Source organism: Penicillium digitatum, chromosome 2 (assembly GCF_016767815.1).
Source record: "Penicillium digitatum chromosome 2, complete sequence".
Lineage (NCBI taxonomy): Eukaryota > Fungi > Ascomycota > Eurotiomycetes > Eurotiales > Aspergillaceae > Penicillium > Penicillium digitatum.
Genome location: NC_089385.1, coordinates 3472587 through 3488044, shown reverse-complemented (window position 1 = coordinate 3488044; position 15458 = coordinate 3472587). Strand labels below are relative to the sequence as shown.

The window sequence follows — 15458 nt, the reverse complement described above, 5'->3', positions numbered from 1 at the left end:
CACTACTTGGGATTTAGTGTAGATGGTCTTGCGGGACTCTGAGTGTTCGTACATGCGTTCAGCTTCTCATCCTCGTAGGGTCTCCATGATCTAAAGACTACCAATGGGCCGATCACAGTCGCTACAAGGAGTACTAAGCACCCCCCATATCGGAATAGGCTTGCATCCAGCCGATCGAGTCACTAATTGATCTGCATTCCATGCATATAATGTTCGAGGCCCTAGAAAACTCCACATCAACTTGCTTCGATGAAAAATCTCATTGGCTCTCTTGTAACTGGGGAAGTGAGGCCTTAATCCCGTGTGACTTGTTGCTTATTCCTTTCCGTGAGATCCAACTTTATGCAGAGTCTCAATTGCGTGCAAACCTGCCTTTAAATGGCTTTTTGGTCTTTGCGTTCATCCGAGCCTCTCCAACCGATCGATTTGCACGGTGTTCCCCCAAGAGCACAGTGCCTCTTGTTCAAAAGAACATCTGTTCCTGGGCTTTGTATTATAGTCCGACATTGTGTTATGCTGTCTCAATTGCCGAACTTTCCAGTTCCCCCAGTTCTTCTCGATCGACTACTCTCCACAATCATGGCGCTGCTCCCTGCCCCCAGTGAAGTGACTGCCGCCAAAGTCATACAGGCCACAGGATATCGACACCTCTCAGCAGATGAACTAGTGGACCTCGCAATTGAGAGTCAAATTGCGCGTGGAATCAAACGCTCTCTTGTCGGTGGTGATGAATCCTTCTTCATTGCCGATTTGGGTCAGGGACTTCGACAGCATCGTCGTTGGACCCAGAACATGCCCGGAATACGACCGTTTTATGGTATGGAACTTCTCTGCCAGACGGTGTCTGCCCATTGAACCGAAAAGTTAACATCGTCCCGCAGCGGTGAAATGCAATTGTGACCCCAACTTCCTAAAAGTTCTTGCCGAACTGGGGACAGGATTTGACTGCGCTTCCATTGAAGAGATACGCACCGTTCTCAGCCTCGGCGTGGATCCAGCCCGGATTGTGTTCGCCAATCCATGCAAAGCACCGGCCGCCGTAGCCTTTGCCAGCGAGATTGGCGTCATGCGAACGACATTTGACAACATCGACGAATTGGATACCATCAAGACACACATGCCGGACGCTCAGCTGTTCCTTCGTATCTATGCCAATGACGAGAGTGCCTTTATTTGTCTGGGTGAAAAGTTTGGCGCGCAGTTGGATACGACCGAGAAGCTACTCTCCAGAGCTTGGGAGCTTGGACTGAATGTGATTGGTGTCAGCTTTCATGTCGGTAAGTACCCTGGGTACGTCGGATTGAGCAAGCTGGTCAGACGGTATTGACATTCGGAACTCGCAGGGACGGGTGCTACCAACCCGGCATCCTTTTGCAAGGCCATCAAAGATGCCCGTCTGGCGTTTTCACAGGCTGAAAGTCTAGGGTTCCACCCCAAAATTCTCGACATCGGCGGTGGCTTTCAAGACGATAGCTTTGAGTCGATGGCCCCCGTTATCCGCGACGCGATTCGGTCGGAGTTTCCGGCTGGTATTACAACAATCGCAGAACCGGGACGGTTTTTGGCTCGTAGTGTGTATACGCTTGTGTGTCGGGTGATCTCACGTCGCCGTCAGCTTGGGAGTGCTGCTCGATCTGGTGTTCCCGACATGCTTTATCAAAACGATGGCATATACGGAAATTTTATGAATGTGATTATGGAGAAAGAGATCATGGTTCCTTCTGTGGTCAAGAGTAAGAAGGCCAGGGGTTTCTTGAATAAACCAAAATCAGGGGATGCTGTGCCAGGAACAGATCACCGATACTCAATCTGGGGCCCGACATGTGATAGCACTGATTGTGTTGTGCGCGAGGTGACACTTGATTCCGAAGTCAAGATTGGCGATTGGCTCAAATATAAAAATATGGGAGGTGAGTAGTACCATTTCTACTTGAGATGTCAATAGAAACTAACTGAAGGCCAGCATACACAAGTACCACTGCCACTCAGTTCAATGGCTTCAGCAGTACTTACGACACATTTTACGTCAACAGTGAAACGTTGCCTGATTATTAGCCGGGTATCCTAGGGCTTTGTTCAGAAGGATGTGTGGTCTTGGAGCCATTCGTATGGGAGTGGCTCAGTCTGTCGCTTGGAGAGTCCATTGTGGATAAGCGGAAATGATGTGATGAATGGACAGGGCAGACCAACGGGGCTAGAACGACAACACAGACATAGCTGTTTTTTGAGCATGTAGACAGTTCCGGGGCCACTACAACCGGAAAAACAGATGGTTAGCAGGATTTAGATCGCTTGCGCAATCCTCTGAGATTTTCAGGTGTAAATCGATGAATAGCCTGCATTCATTCAGCTTGAGCGCGCAGCCTCTTCCATATTTCTATACCGAAAACCATAACATCCATCACTATAACAGTAGGATAACCGAGCCCATCTCGAAGGAAAAAAATAAAACCATCAAACAAATCAACACCATCGTTCCTGGGGGGGGGGGGGGGGGCTTGCTGTCACTCCAGATGGAATGAAGACAGCAGAAAGGATATCAATCATGAGAAAATCGAAAAACAAAAGACCTCGGAAAAGAAAGACAGAAAGAATTGCTGCCGAGACAAAAGGCAAGAGGTGACATAAATTGAAAAAGAAAAGTAAAGAGAGGCGAGAGAAAGCTCTTGGACGAGGTCATACCTTCTCCATTCCGGACATCGAGACGTCGTCCTGAATCGCATTCTCTGGGAGAGACTGCTTGACATCCATGCCATAAGGCTGAGCGTCGGAAGTAGAATCACCCTGCTTTTCTGGCACGTCGGACGAAGCTCCGTTCTCAGGGCGTTTCCGGCCAAGCCGCTCGCACCAGTGCTCAGCACTGACCAATGTGTCGTTAACGACACCGCTGACTTGCGCCATTATATCTAGACCCTCTTGGGCCAACACTAGAATGCGATGAGCACTGACGGTGGCATCGGAGGAGGCAGCTGGGGAGTCTGGTGGTGGCTGCGATGTAGATGCAACCTGGAAGCGGTGCGGCAGAGACGTCAGGTGTCGACGCACTAGATAGCGGGCATTTTCCGGCAAAGCGCCTCCCGCATACTTGGAAACCACATCCACCACTTGTTTCAAGGTTGATAGCACGTCGGCCTTGACAGCTTGGATGCGCTGGGTGAGCAACGAGGCATTTTCTTGGCCACTGCCTCCTGCCTCGATATCCGACGGTGCTCGTGCTTTGTCTTTTTCCCACTCGTTGACAGCGCTGTGCAGTGCTACAATGGACTTGCCTAATCGACCGTTTGCCCATCGAAGCCAAGTCAGACAATATTGCAGACTACGCAGCGACTCATCGCTCATGGCGACTCCAAGTCCAGAAGTCGAAATCACTAGTCGGCTTGGCCATGTTGGCTTAGTCCGTTTCCCTGGTTTCTCTTCGTAGTGAGGGGATCTTGTTTCGTCGTACGGGGGGAGCGACTCCTCCATGGAGAGATCGGACGAGCTCCGTGTGCGCGGTGGGTGACCTGAACCATCCGGTCCCTTCTCCGCATCCAAGGTCTTCGGTGACACCTCCCCATCCATCTTTCGTCGCTTAGCGATGTGTTTTGAGTCGTCACTTGTAGAGTCTCGTCGCCGCAGTGCCCAACGGAGGCCGCTCTCGACGCCAGTCTTGCGGCCTACTGTGCCGACGGTGTTCGCGACAGGTGATCCAATATTGCGCTCGATGAACTCGGCACCAGACTTGAACCGCGACGAGTATGACTTCGACGTGGCGTAAGCAGAAACTGAGCCGTGGATGGCAGAGGAAATAAGTGGATGGGAAGAAGTTAACAGAGACAATAGTGGCTCTGGCTGCGGTGGATCTGGTGAAGTGATGTGAAGTGGTTGTCGCACTGTTCGAGGGGATTGTCCAAAATCTGTTGATGAGATTAGCCGAATGTCCGTCGCACAGCAATCCTCACTCAGCAAGAACCAAATTTGCGACACTTTCGGTGGGCTGGTTCGGGATATCGGTGCCACATACCGGAGCGAAGCCCCTCGAGGGCTTGCGCAGCTTCAAGATCATCCATCGATAGTACACTGGCAGCCCGACCAGATCGATCTTCTGCTTTGTCGACATCCATTATGGATATATGAGCGTTATAATAAGGCGGAGCCGTAAGTGATGGGGCAAGGTTACTTGTAAGCGCGGAGGGAAGCGAATTGGTCGACGAGCTTAGACATGTGGCGTTTGTGTTTCGGGCAGGTAATTTGGGCCTAGCGTTGTTCGGGGGTTCCATGGCGGGTCATAAATTCATCCATCTAGAGAGAGAGAGTCATGAACCCCAAAGACGTCGGAGTTTCGCATCGTATCGTCTTTCACGTGAAAAAGTGTCACTCGGCCACTAGGCCTAATTAGGAAGGAACAAGAAGGTGAGGTAATCACGTTCCCACGGTACCTGCCCGGCCATACAATCCACTATGACTGCCCATGTACTCCATGTACTCCGCACTCCGTACCCTCTTAATCATCACATGTCAAAAACCCAGTTGGCCCTCGCCCCAACAGACTTGCATGCCTCTTTAGAACTTCGATCTTACCGAAAATTACTCCTCGCCTTCGTATACGGATGCCGAAAATTGTGCTGCTACGGTGTACGTCTAATAATGTGCCTACCTAAGCGGGGTACTCCGTAGGGCTTTCCAAATGGTAGGCCTATCAGTACACTATTCCTATTCCGCTCAAGTACGATGTACCCCCCTTGCAAAACATAGCATGATACGGAATCAGCACACTTGTCCTACGGAGAAGTTTCCATGATCCTGGAAATGGCACCATGAACCTCTCCTATGTTGCAAACTCATCATTCTCCTATGTGCAATATCCCATTTTTTATCGCCACTAATGTAGATGGCGGAATGTAATGCACTCCAACATGTGATAGTATGGACTAGGATATGCTTGACAGGTCGAATCCGAGAGTGATTGCGATCACTCATGATCCCTGACACCTTTTCTCCATGACCCAGACATTGCAATTCTAGTTGTGCATTGTATTCAGCTCGCTACATCGGTTGCACCTCTTTTTTTTCCCCTACCCCGTACGTTGAACGTATTGTAGTGTACAATGTAGATTGACTCACCCGGAAGACCATGCTCCGTAATATCACATGTCTATGTGGTAGGCGATTCTTAGCTCTTTGGAATGCGATTCCCATTCACCGGTCGACTTGCCGGCACGAGGTGTACTGGCGATCTTGATTTCTCTAAATGGTATTACTGTAATTTATGATTGGGTAAAGTACCCTAGTTATGATTTTCGGTTCACTTAATAGGCCCAAGATTACATTTATTGGGCCATTTATTGCCTGTTTCAGTTGATTGAGCTCGCCATGTGATGTGGGGGGGGGGGGGGGGGCATTCTAGCAGTTAACGTTTGAGGACTAGAATGAAATTTTCTGCGCTTGGTAGTCCTTGAGACAAAAGTAAGACGGTATGATTTGTTAAAGCACATGTACTTCTCTGATTATGTTTAGGTGGAACATGTGACGGGTTACCTGGTAGTCAACTTCCAAGAGGCATCACAAGAAAATATCGCTCAGATTCATAATAGGCAAATCAAATGCAGGATCGTTGGTGGCGTCATTCGTATCTCATTCGATGGACAAGTGGTCCTCCTATCCATCATCGCAATGGCAGACCGGTCCCTTCTAAAAAGATAGCATGGCTTCTATGGCTTCCCCGTCTTCATACTCATCTACATCGTCGACCTCATCTACAGGCAATTCATTGGCTGTGAGATGTGCCACCATTTTCTGGTTCACTCGGTAGCAGGCGATCACCTCATTAGTGACAAGGCGGGATGGGGAGACGGACGCCTTGATCTCGCACAATGTCTCGCCAAAGGCATGAAGGATAAACCGAGAGTTTGGACATCGACGGTAGGCATATGAAGCTACTAACCGTCGCCACTCATTGAGGCTATTTTGCCAGGTGTGGATGAGCGGGTGTTTGCCCGCGTTGGGAGGAGCGAGCGCAGCTGCATTCTCGGCAGCTTGGCGTGATATGGGAGAGAATTCATCGCCAGTCGAAGCAGAGTGTCCTTGGTTCCACTGCTTGTATAGCTCGTCTATCGATCTTCGAACTTCGGCGAGAGCGTCTTTGAGATCTTGACTGTGCTCGGAATTGCTCTTGGAAGCTTCGTCGGCTTCACGCCACGGTCGAATGAGGTCATCATCGAACTGATTTTGGGTATCGTTCTCGGGAAATGCCTCGTTGAGGCCCGAGAGAATCCTACGAAGCTCCGAATGTGCGACGTGAAACTTGAGGTAGTCGACGATGTTTGACGATTTGGACCTGCGGTCTGGATTCCGATAGGCGGGCAGCGCACGTTGCTTAGGGCTAATGGTTTTGCGGTATTCTTTCCAGGCTTGCTCCGAAAGATGAACTCCACCTTTTCGGCCATCCACAAGATGACCCAAGAGACAGGCCAGCTCTTTCGCTTTTGCAGAGTTAATTGACTCATCATATGCCAGTTTCTCATGCTCGACAGTACATCGACCCAGATTTGAAAGGTTGAGATTGAAATCGAACACACTTTCCAAAAAGTCTTCCGTCGACTTCAGCGAGGCCATCGGGACGGAGTGTTTCGTGAGCCCGTAATGCTCTACAGGATACTCATGTGAGGGCATTGGGGAATTATGGAATCTCTCAACAATGATAGGATCCCAGCAGATCCACGGCGTGTCACCATCGTAATCTCCCCCAGATAGCATACCGGCTAGAGGAAAGTTTCCCGTAGTGGGAAAGACAATCACATCTTTAAAATGACGTAGTTCAGTCTTCCAAACGGCTTTGCGCCGTTGAATATCAGATGGCAAATGAGCCGGAAGTCGGCCCACGAGAACATCTACTCCATCAAGTAGGTTGTCCTCAAACTGGCCCTGTGGGTCCCGCCAATTATTGGAGAAGCCAAAGTGAACTTCATCCGGTCCGAGAACTCCATATGGGTCCGCAATACAGTATGCGTAAGTTGAGAGAGGGACCTGGATTTTGAGTTCTTCGACATGTCGCTCAAGAAGCCATGTTATGAATTTGCGAAGCTTCATCCGGAGGGGGAAAAAATCGCGCGGGGCAAAGCCAGCCTCTGAGAAACGAATGATAGACTCGGCATCACTAGTCACCCACTGCTCTAATCGTCGAGCTTTGCCAGTTCCATCCTCGCCGGAGGGTCTGAGCTTCTGAAGCAGGGCTCGACAACCCACGGGGCTATTTGATCGAAGAACCTCAAGGAAGTCGTCGTAAAGACTCTGTACACCATCCCGCGTGAGCTTAGCAATGTACTCCTTCACGTTCCCTCCATATTCCAAAATTGCAAGAAGCTGGATATTAAGATCAACGGGGTGTAATGGCTTAGCCCAGTTGACAACTTCGAAGGTCAACTTTTCGTCGTCAACCGGGTCGACCCATTCCTGTGGATGAGGGTGTATTTTCAACTGTGAGTCCGAGATCTGAACCCAGATATTATCGTCGTTCAGGGTAGTGATACTAGATTGGTGGCAATCAACCATCCAGAGGCCCTTAGCACCTGCTATTCTACCCTGGAAGCAACTAGGAGTCGCGGCGGTTATGCCCAATTGATCGCATATTTGGTTCGCAAGAGGTCTCGAGATCAAAGCACATCCATCATTCATGACAGTCCTGGTTGGATCGTCTCTTAACCGAAGCACTTGCGTTGGTTTTAACTTAACCGTCGCAAATGTCTTCGACAAGCCCAAAGAGATACGCTGGAAGAGCTTGCAGTTGCTTTGATTCGCATTCGCAGTCTTGGGCATATGCCATTCCAGCAAAGCATCGACACCCATCGGAGTATGATTGTCACTTTGCTGTTGAGGGGGAGCCACTACTGGTGGTAACTGATACCCGTGATCAAAGTCGTCGCCATCAATAGCGAAGAGCTCGACTCGAAATCGAGCCTCAGCCTTGGCTTTCCGCTTAGTCTTTACTTCTTCAACGTAGAATGCCCGCCACGTCCGTCCGAGACAATGATGGTCATTCCGCGTGAGCCAGGAAGCAATACTTTCACGAAGAGCAGATGGGTACGAAGGTTGTTTCTGATGGCTGGGAGGCTGATCTGCGGCTGGAATAGTAAGAGTCAGGAATCTATCCGAACCAAATCTTCGGTGGAATCGACACGTCCGCTCTGGCTTGAGCGGATTGAGTCTTAATTTGAAAATACCCGGCTCGGACTCATTACACCAGTCCAAGTCTCCTGATAGCACCACCACCTCTGAGTGCTTGTCTGATTTGAAATCACCAATAGCAGCATCCCAAGCACGGCGCGGCGATCTCTCTGGCAACGGACGGCCATAACGTCGCCCAAGCCCGCCAACCCATGACCAGAAATTATCTTGGGTGTTGAACGTTACACGGTCGCCAACGAGGATTTGTTTGAAGGGCATTCCCCACGCACGTCCAATTCGCTCCAACTCATATCGAAATCGCAATGGAATTGTCGCCGAGAAGGATTCTTCTGCAGAAAATGGGCCGTAGGACAGGAGCTCGCCAACAAACTCCTGTTTCAGTGAAAACTCCGTCTCAGCAGGGTCAGCATTTACCATCATGGAGATAGCAGCAGCATCCACATTCCTTTGCATCTCGTCGCCAACCATGTACCCGATAACTGAATCTGCATAGGTTGATTGTGTGTTCATTGGCTCTGTTATTTCGGTCACGACCGTATCAAAAGATTGCTCCATGCTGGCACCGCGAGACATAAATACCGAGGAAGTGACCGTTGTTGAAACGCTAGTGTTGGCTGGCTGGTTGCGCTTCGATTCATCGGATGCCGCCCTAAGCTTTTCATACAAAGTAGGCTTCTTAAACTCAAAGTCTTCCTCGGTAGAAGAATTTCCGTTGTTGAAGCTGTTGCCAAACCCAAAAGATCGAAGATCCATCTGTCTCAACGACGATTGGGAGGGTGATTTGGCTGATGTTGGGGTTTTCGATGGCGATCGGAGAGATCCAGGATTCCTCGCGGGTGATTGAGCAGCCCATGGAGTGTTCGCTGGCGACGAAATACTCGTCGACTTCCTTGTCTGAGTGGAAACATAGCCTTGTGGCTTGGATGGTGATTTTGTGACCACTCTCCTCGGGACCGGTTGGTGACGCACTTGACCCTGTGGTGATTGTGCCTTTGCTGGCGGAGGAAAGGTCGCTGAATACTTCGCCGGGGAGTGGAATTTCTCTTTATTATTTCCAGGCGACAGCATGAGTCTATCGTTCCTTCCGGGTGCCGCGTTGACTTGACGTTTTGTTGGCGATGCAATTCCCACCGACCCCTGCGCAAGAGACTGAATTGATCGTTGATTATTGACTGGCAAGTTGACAGTCCCAGAGATCCTTCGAGGTCTTTGAAAGGCAACCTGCACCATCTCTGGAGATTGCCAACCGCCATCCCCGTTCTTTCCCAGAGGGGACTGAACTAGCATAGATCCTTTCACGGGGGAACTCGGTGTAGTGTGGAAGTTTTCGTCTTCATCTTCATCATCAAACCTTTGTTTTTTTGGTGATAAGCCCTTGGCATCTCCCAAAGAATTAGCGGCTAACCTTTTTTTCGTGTTTACGACACGGCCATTTGCTAAAAGATATTCCTCGTCTTCCATGAGCGCTAGTAGCTGCTTCATGCACATATCCTTCTCAGGGCCGGTGAGCGAGAGTGGGGGCGCTGGTTCCTCGCTCTGGTGCCGTTGCCTAGCCCGGCGATCTGCGTTGGTTTGATAGACATGGTTCTGGTTCGAACCGGCCAATGGTAGGTTCCCGCGGACCCATTCCTCGAGATTGTTTAGTAGGCTTCTTTTGTCGACCTGGTTATTGAAGAACAGCGGGCGGATATGCTTGTAGATCTGACTAGGGAGGCTGTTATTTCTCTCTCGGGCTGAAGGGGACTCAATTCCAGGGAGGGGAATCTCAAGACCAAATTTGACGTTCACTCTAGTGACAAAAGTGCGGAAATCCTCTTTTTGGTGTTGTGGAGTAGTGGGATCCATGTTCGTGTGAGGAATGTAGAGCATAGGAGCTCCCATTCAACCTTTCAAGAGCAAGGATTGATCCCCTCTTGGAGGGTTGGATGAAAAATGAATCGACAGAATTCGACTGCTACTGAGGGTCCTTTGTTAGCATCATGCGAAGGCATCGTGGGGGTTAAAACAAACTGCAGACGCATTGAGATCCCTTGTGCGCAGTCGTTTAAGAGTTGAGAGTTGAGGAATTAAGGGGCAGAAGAATCCTAAATCAGAAAAGTCTTACTTGACTTGTCAAACTCGGAAGTTCAACCTATTCCCATATCTGGAGTAGGTCCACGGGTGGTTGCTGTGCAAAAGAACTGTTTACCCACGCCAACTTCGGGTAGTAGCTGTTAGCGTTCCCCACTCAACTTTTCTCTGTGACAAGTGTACTCCGTACAATTTTTATGTAGGATTCAAGGCACGGAGTAATGATGCTTTGGATGTTTCCAGATCAAGCGATCGATCACATAAGACTTGCTAAGAATTGTGAAGTGTGGGCTGTTCAAGGACTTGCTAGATAGTGGATGAATGATGACACTTGAGGCTAGAATAAGTGCCTAGATGTAGGTACAGAATAGAAATTCAGGAGAACTTAGTGAGTGGTAATTGCTTTATCCCCCATCGATCAGCAAAGATGGTCAAAAGTCTTGATCCCCAACAACGGACCAGAATGACCTTATGGAACAATGGCTTCCACCCAGTTTCGTTCAGCGATGGCCTTCCCTTCTCTCGCTGTCCAGCTCAATTTTATCGGTCCATAGATCAGCCTCCTTGGGGTCAACACGTTTACTGTGGACAGCGAGCTTGTAGCCAACCATCAAGATGATGTAGACAGGAATGCTGATGTACGAGGCAATGAAGGATTTGACGTCGAATGTCCGGACGCCCGAATCGAAGCTAAAGGAGTCAAAAACAATGGCGACAGAGATGAACAAGCAGAGAATGAGAGCTAAACACGTCCCAGGCAGACCGAATCGAGCTCTAAAAGCTAGAGCTTTGTCGGGAATGCCTTGAGCCTTTCGTGCTCGCACAAAAGATATGTGAGTGATCAGAATGGAAATCCATGTGAGCAGCCCGAGCATTGTGACCATGTCCACGAAGTATCCAAAAACAACAGTCGAATCTTGGCGGACGTTGAGATATGCCAATGTTGCAATGGACGAGCACACAGCCAACGCGTAGATCGGGACGCCTCTCCGAGTAGTGCGTGATAGGAATGCAGGGGCACGGTGCTTCACTGCAAGATCGCACATTGCCTTGGTTGCTAGATAGAGATCGTAGTCTGCGATCGACAAAACGAACAACAGGATGCATGCATTCAACAAGTCCGGCAACACGGAGATGCCTGCCAGATACAGAGCTGCAACAAATGCCGATGCGGCAGCCTCATGGGACGAATCGCTAGAAAATACCATGGTGGCCGAGTCCTGAGGGACAATCATCCCAAGAAGGGTAATTGCTAGAAGATGGAAAACCATGATTCGATAAAAGGTATTCTGGATAGCCCTTGAGGTAGCCTTTCGAACATTCGGGAAGGGAGTCATGCCAGATCGCTCGCTTCCGATGTATGCAAACGTAGCCGATGACATTGTCGAGCAGGTTATGTAGAACTTCTCTAGCAACGCGTTGTCGTGATGAGGTTTGGCGCCGAAAGCACCGGGGTACGACCAATATCGAAAACCTTTCATGTCTTGATCCGGTCCTCCTCCTAGAGCAATGACGGTGGAAAGGATCATGAGTCCAAGCATGACGACCAGCTTGAATGAAGAGACGTAGAACTCAATTCTGCTCGGGAGGCGGTGATTGAGGAAGTTGAGTATCACAATGATCGAAAGGAAAACCGTAATCCAGATGCCAGGATTGACTCGCTCAGCACCGACCCAATACGAGACTACCAGCGCTGCTGCTGTGAGCTGGTTCGGTGTGACTACGGCATATTTCAACCAAAATCTAGGGATGCAGTCAGGAAACAAAGCAATTTTGATGCGGCTCGCGTCGCGAAGAGGAACTTACATCCAGCCCAAACTGAATCCAAGTGCAGGATGACAAAATCGAACGGCTTGATCTGCAACGGTATATGGTTTTGGTAGCCATGAACCCATCTCACCCAATGCACAGAGGACGAGGTAAACCGCGAATCCGACGATGGTGTAGGAGATTATTATAGCCGCCGGCTATCATAGATCAATATGTTCGTCCGTGAGATTCCTAAGGGACAACTTACGCCGCTCCTGTGTTGGGGTTAACGTTGTTCAGCATAGAAGAAATCCGCTTGGTATGAGGAACAAATCTCACATGGACAGTGCTCTTCCAGTGCCAACCATCAAGCCTGTTCCAATCGCCGATCCAATGGCTACAAGCCTATGTTAGACTGTAGGTGATCGTACAAAATGGAGGATACAGACTGATGATGCTGATTTGACGGGGTGTCAACGACCCATATATGTCTGTGAAGCCTAGGGCATGTTCATTTTGATGGATTTCGGGGGTGGCTTGTGGAGTCGTTGTCTCAGTTCTGATGGGCCCGAGTTCGCAAGCAGAGGATCGCGATCCTGGTCGGCGTCGCGGAAACATGTCCTATAGTATGCTTCAACAGAAAAAGACATGAATCTCTCGCGATCGAGTTTGGGCAAGGCAAATGAGTTAGGCACCAAAAATGTCGAATCAAAGATCAGTGATCAAGTGAACAGCCCAGGGAAAGCACCCGAGGAGCTTAGGGTGATGGTAATTATGCAAGTGCGAATGTGGGAAAGGACGAGGCACAACTGGTTGGGATTAAAGATGGTTGGGATATATTTTCTATATGCAGAAATCCCATCATGGGAGAATCGAAATTGAATAGCATCAACAAAATAAATAAAAGGATGTCCTGTGCCAGCTCTAAGGATTGCCACCAAGGCCCATCGAGGAGGCATCAAAAGTAGCCAGCGTCTATCACGAGGCCACAAAATCACAAACGCCCAAAAGGTTGTCGACACCCCCAAAGAAAAAAAAAAAAAAAAACTCCAGTCGGTTGCATACTGAGTTCCCTGGCCCCGTCAAATGGGGCCCGCGGGGGTGGGGAGGGAAAAGATATTATAAAAATTCTTTGTCAAGTAATTCCAGATGGCAGCGGTTTGGGGCGGGTGTTTGCCTAGAACAGTCGCTCCCTGGGTGAGGCGGAGAGGTAACGCGAGGTACGTAAAAAAAGGGTTCCTATTCATCAATTCATCGCGACATGAGCGAGTCGCTCGACTCCGTGCGAGGGAATATACGCGTGTAAAGGGAATCGCTGGACTCGGTACGCGGGAAGTGTCGCTGGTGCTTCCGTGAGATCACACGATCGGTGTAAATGCCCTTGGCCGAGCCTCGAATGACAGACGCGAGATATTCGCGGAAATCCGTTGGTTGGAATTCGGGGTACAGATCCTGTGTGGTGTGGTAGCCGAGGTACTTGGCGTATTCGGGGTTGTTGTCGCCGCGAATTCCCCAAGACAGCTGGTATTCGGCCAGATACCGTGGAATGAATTTGATCGGGTCGAAGGGATAGGTTTCACTAGCTTGTCGGGCCGCGACGACTCTGCTGCAGATGGTTTCTTCGGGAATCTGTGCTCCGGAAAAAGAAAAATATCGGTTAGCCACATTGGCTCATTCCGAGCCGAGAGTCCGTGCAACTTACGTAGTTGCGATCGATCTTCTCCTCGCTGATTTCCTCCATGAGCTCGTAGATCTTGTTTTGCGTGGAGACCAGATTGTAGGCGAGGATTTTCTTATTCAGAGTGCGGGGGTCGGAGATGATCATCGCCATATAGCGACCAATATCTCGCAAGTCGGTCAGTGCGGTGGGCATGTTGCCGTCACCAATAATTTCATCGTTGCCGGATGTCATGGCGTAGTCGACACGCCCGGAGGGGAGGCGGGGGTAGGCGAGCTGGTACCACCAGCCGACATCGACGACGGTATAGGGAAGCCACAGCTGGCGGATCTGGTTGTAGACAATTTCTTTCTGTGCGTGGTAAACGCCCGATCAGTCCACTGACCACAGTACAGTACCAGAGTTCTCATACCTCGTCACGCAACCACATGATACCACCCGGTGGGCAGACGGTGATGAAACCACATGGAACGAATCTCTTCACGCCGGTCTTTTTGGCTGCCTTGGCGAGAGGAATCTGGTCCTGTTGTTCAGCAGGACCGACGCAGCTGATCACCACATCAATACCAGTCAACGCCTCGATAAGCTGCTCCTCTGGGGCCTTCAAGTCACATTTCCGAATCTGGCATCCCCGATCCTGGAGGCGTGTGATAGCTGGCTTTTGGGCCGAGATAGGGCGCACAAGAGCGATGACCTCCTGTTCGGCGAAAGACAAGACAATCAGTCCGGGGTCAATTGGCAGACGTGGAGGAGCCTATGCTTACAAAATTACCGGTATCCAACAGTCCGTTGGCGATAGAACCTCCGGTTTCACCCGCTGCTCCGACGAGCAAAACCTTGGTGGACATAATAATCCAAGTTGTTCAAAAATCGAGATGGTGGGGGTTAGGTGAGATAAGAGGGAAGAGGTAGTTTTTTTTAAAAAAAAATTGAAGAGGGGAAGATCAAAAAGGAAGAGAGAAAGAGAAGCAGGGATTGGGTAACAGGTTGAGGACCAGACGACGTTATAAATTCCCAAAGGCTCAACCCACTTTCTCATCCGCTGCAGTGGGTCGGTGGATGTTCGTTCCCCTCGTTTTGAGGGGGAGTTTTATTTCCCTGCCCATTTTCATTCTTGCTTATGACCACATCTACATTAGCGTATGAAGTACTCCTTCTATTTGGGTTACATTATTTTACCATTCAATCTGATATACATCGAGGTATATATGGCCAGTCGCCTCCTTCACAGGCCGCTGATTCGGGACAACCCTAGGTCGGTGACGTTACGTCATATGTTGCGGCTTCCCGGTCAAAGGAACATGGGATAATTATGATGTTTGGTGGCTATATATAACAGTCTTAAGAGACGTAGATTATGTATAGATTAAAGATACCATTGACCCTAAACAAGTACGTGTCTTTCCCTCTGATCAGGAGATCATGGATTGCCTGTTTAGTCGGATCCGAAAGTACTTCGGACACCCAAACTCGTAGCTAACTAGGGCCCCTTTATACCCCCTTGTTCACCATGCAGAATCTTGAAACCCCACGTCACAAATCCCGATCTGCGTGGTCACAGCACTGAAGTCAGGTTTCACACGTCCACAACCCGTGGACGAGAGTGACGGAATGGCAAGGATTAGTCAGAGCTTGGGTTTCTTTGGTGGCGCAGCACCTCTTTAAAAATTTAGAGGACTTTTTTCGAATGGCTGTGAGGCGCCAATCATGGAAGATTCATGGAGATTTCCAAGGCTGTACCTATGTCGGATACTACACGGGCTAATTGCTTGTGACCTCCCTAAGACCGGACAGTTGA

General features: G+C 49.6%; 5 protein-coding genes across 5 annotated transcripts; 1 reads left to right on the top strand and 4 right to left on the bottom strand.

Moving 5' to 3' along the window:
* Positions 1-579: 579 nt before the first annotated feature.
* Positions 580-2055, top strand: Pdw03_7254 (Ornithine decarboxylase, putative; the record flags this gene model as incomplete). Its single annotated transcript, XM_014678598.1, has 4 exons — positions 580-817; positions 882-1277; positions 1344-1910; positions 1964-2055. The coding sequence occupies 4 exons, from the start codon at positions 580-582 to the stop codon at positions 2053-2055; spliced, it is 1293 nt and encodes a 430-aa protein (XP_014534084.1).
* A 621-nt stretch (positions 2056-2676) lies between these two features.
* On the bottom strand, positions 2677-4103 carry Pdw03_7253 (Clock controled protein (Ccg-8), putative; the record flags this gene model as incomplete). Its single annotated transcript, XM_014678599.1, has 2 exons — positions 2677-3896; positions 4004-4103. The coding sequence occupies 2 exons, from the start codon at positions 4101-4103 to the stop codon at positions 2677-2679; spliced, it is 1320 nt and encodes a 439-aa protein (XP_014534085.1).
* Positions 4104-5670: 1567 nt separating this feature from the next.
* Pdw03_7252 (RNA-directed RNA polymerase, putative) lies at positions 5671-10008 on the bottom strand (the record flags this gene model as incomplete). The annotated part of the gene is made up of 1 exon (XM_014678600.1): positions 5671-10008. The coding sequence occupies one exon, from the start codon at positions 10006-10008 to the stop codon at positions 5671-5673; it is 4338 nt and encodes a 1445-aa protein (XP_014534086.1).
* Positions 10009-10733: 725 nt separating this feature from the next.
* Positions 10734-12600, bottom strand: Pdw03_7251 (Amino acid/polyamine transporter I; the record flags this gene model as incomplete). Its single annotated transcript, XM_066101602.1, has 5 exons — positions 10734-11976; positions 12040-12200; positions 12251-12257; positions 12322-12379; positions 12432-12600. The coding sequence occupies 5 exons, from the start codon at positions 12598-12600 to the stop codon at positions 10734-10736; spliced, it is 1638 nt and encodes a 545-aa protein (XP_065956685.1).
* Positions 12601-13233: 633 nt separating this feature from the next.
* Pdw03_7250 (Isoflavone reductase family protein) lies at positions 13234-14508 on the bottom strand (the record flags this gene model as incomplete). Its single annotated transcript, XM_014678602.1, has 4 exons — positions 13234-13611; positions 13685-14011; positions 14073-14357; positions 14425-14508. The coding sequence occupies 4 exons, from the start codon at positions 14506-14508 to the stop codon at positions 13234-13236; spliced, it is 1074 nt and encodes a 357-aa protein (XP_014534088.1).
* Between the last annotated feature and the right edge of the window lie 950 nt (positions 14509-15458).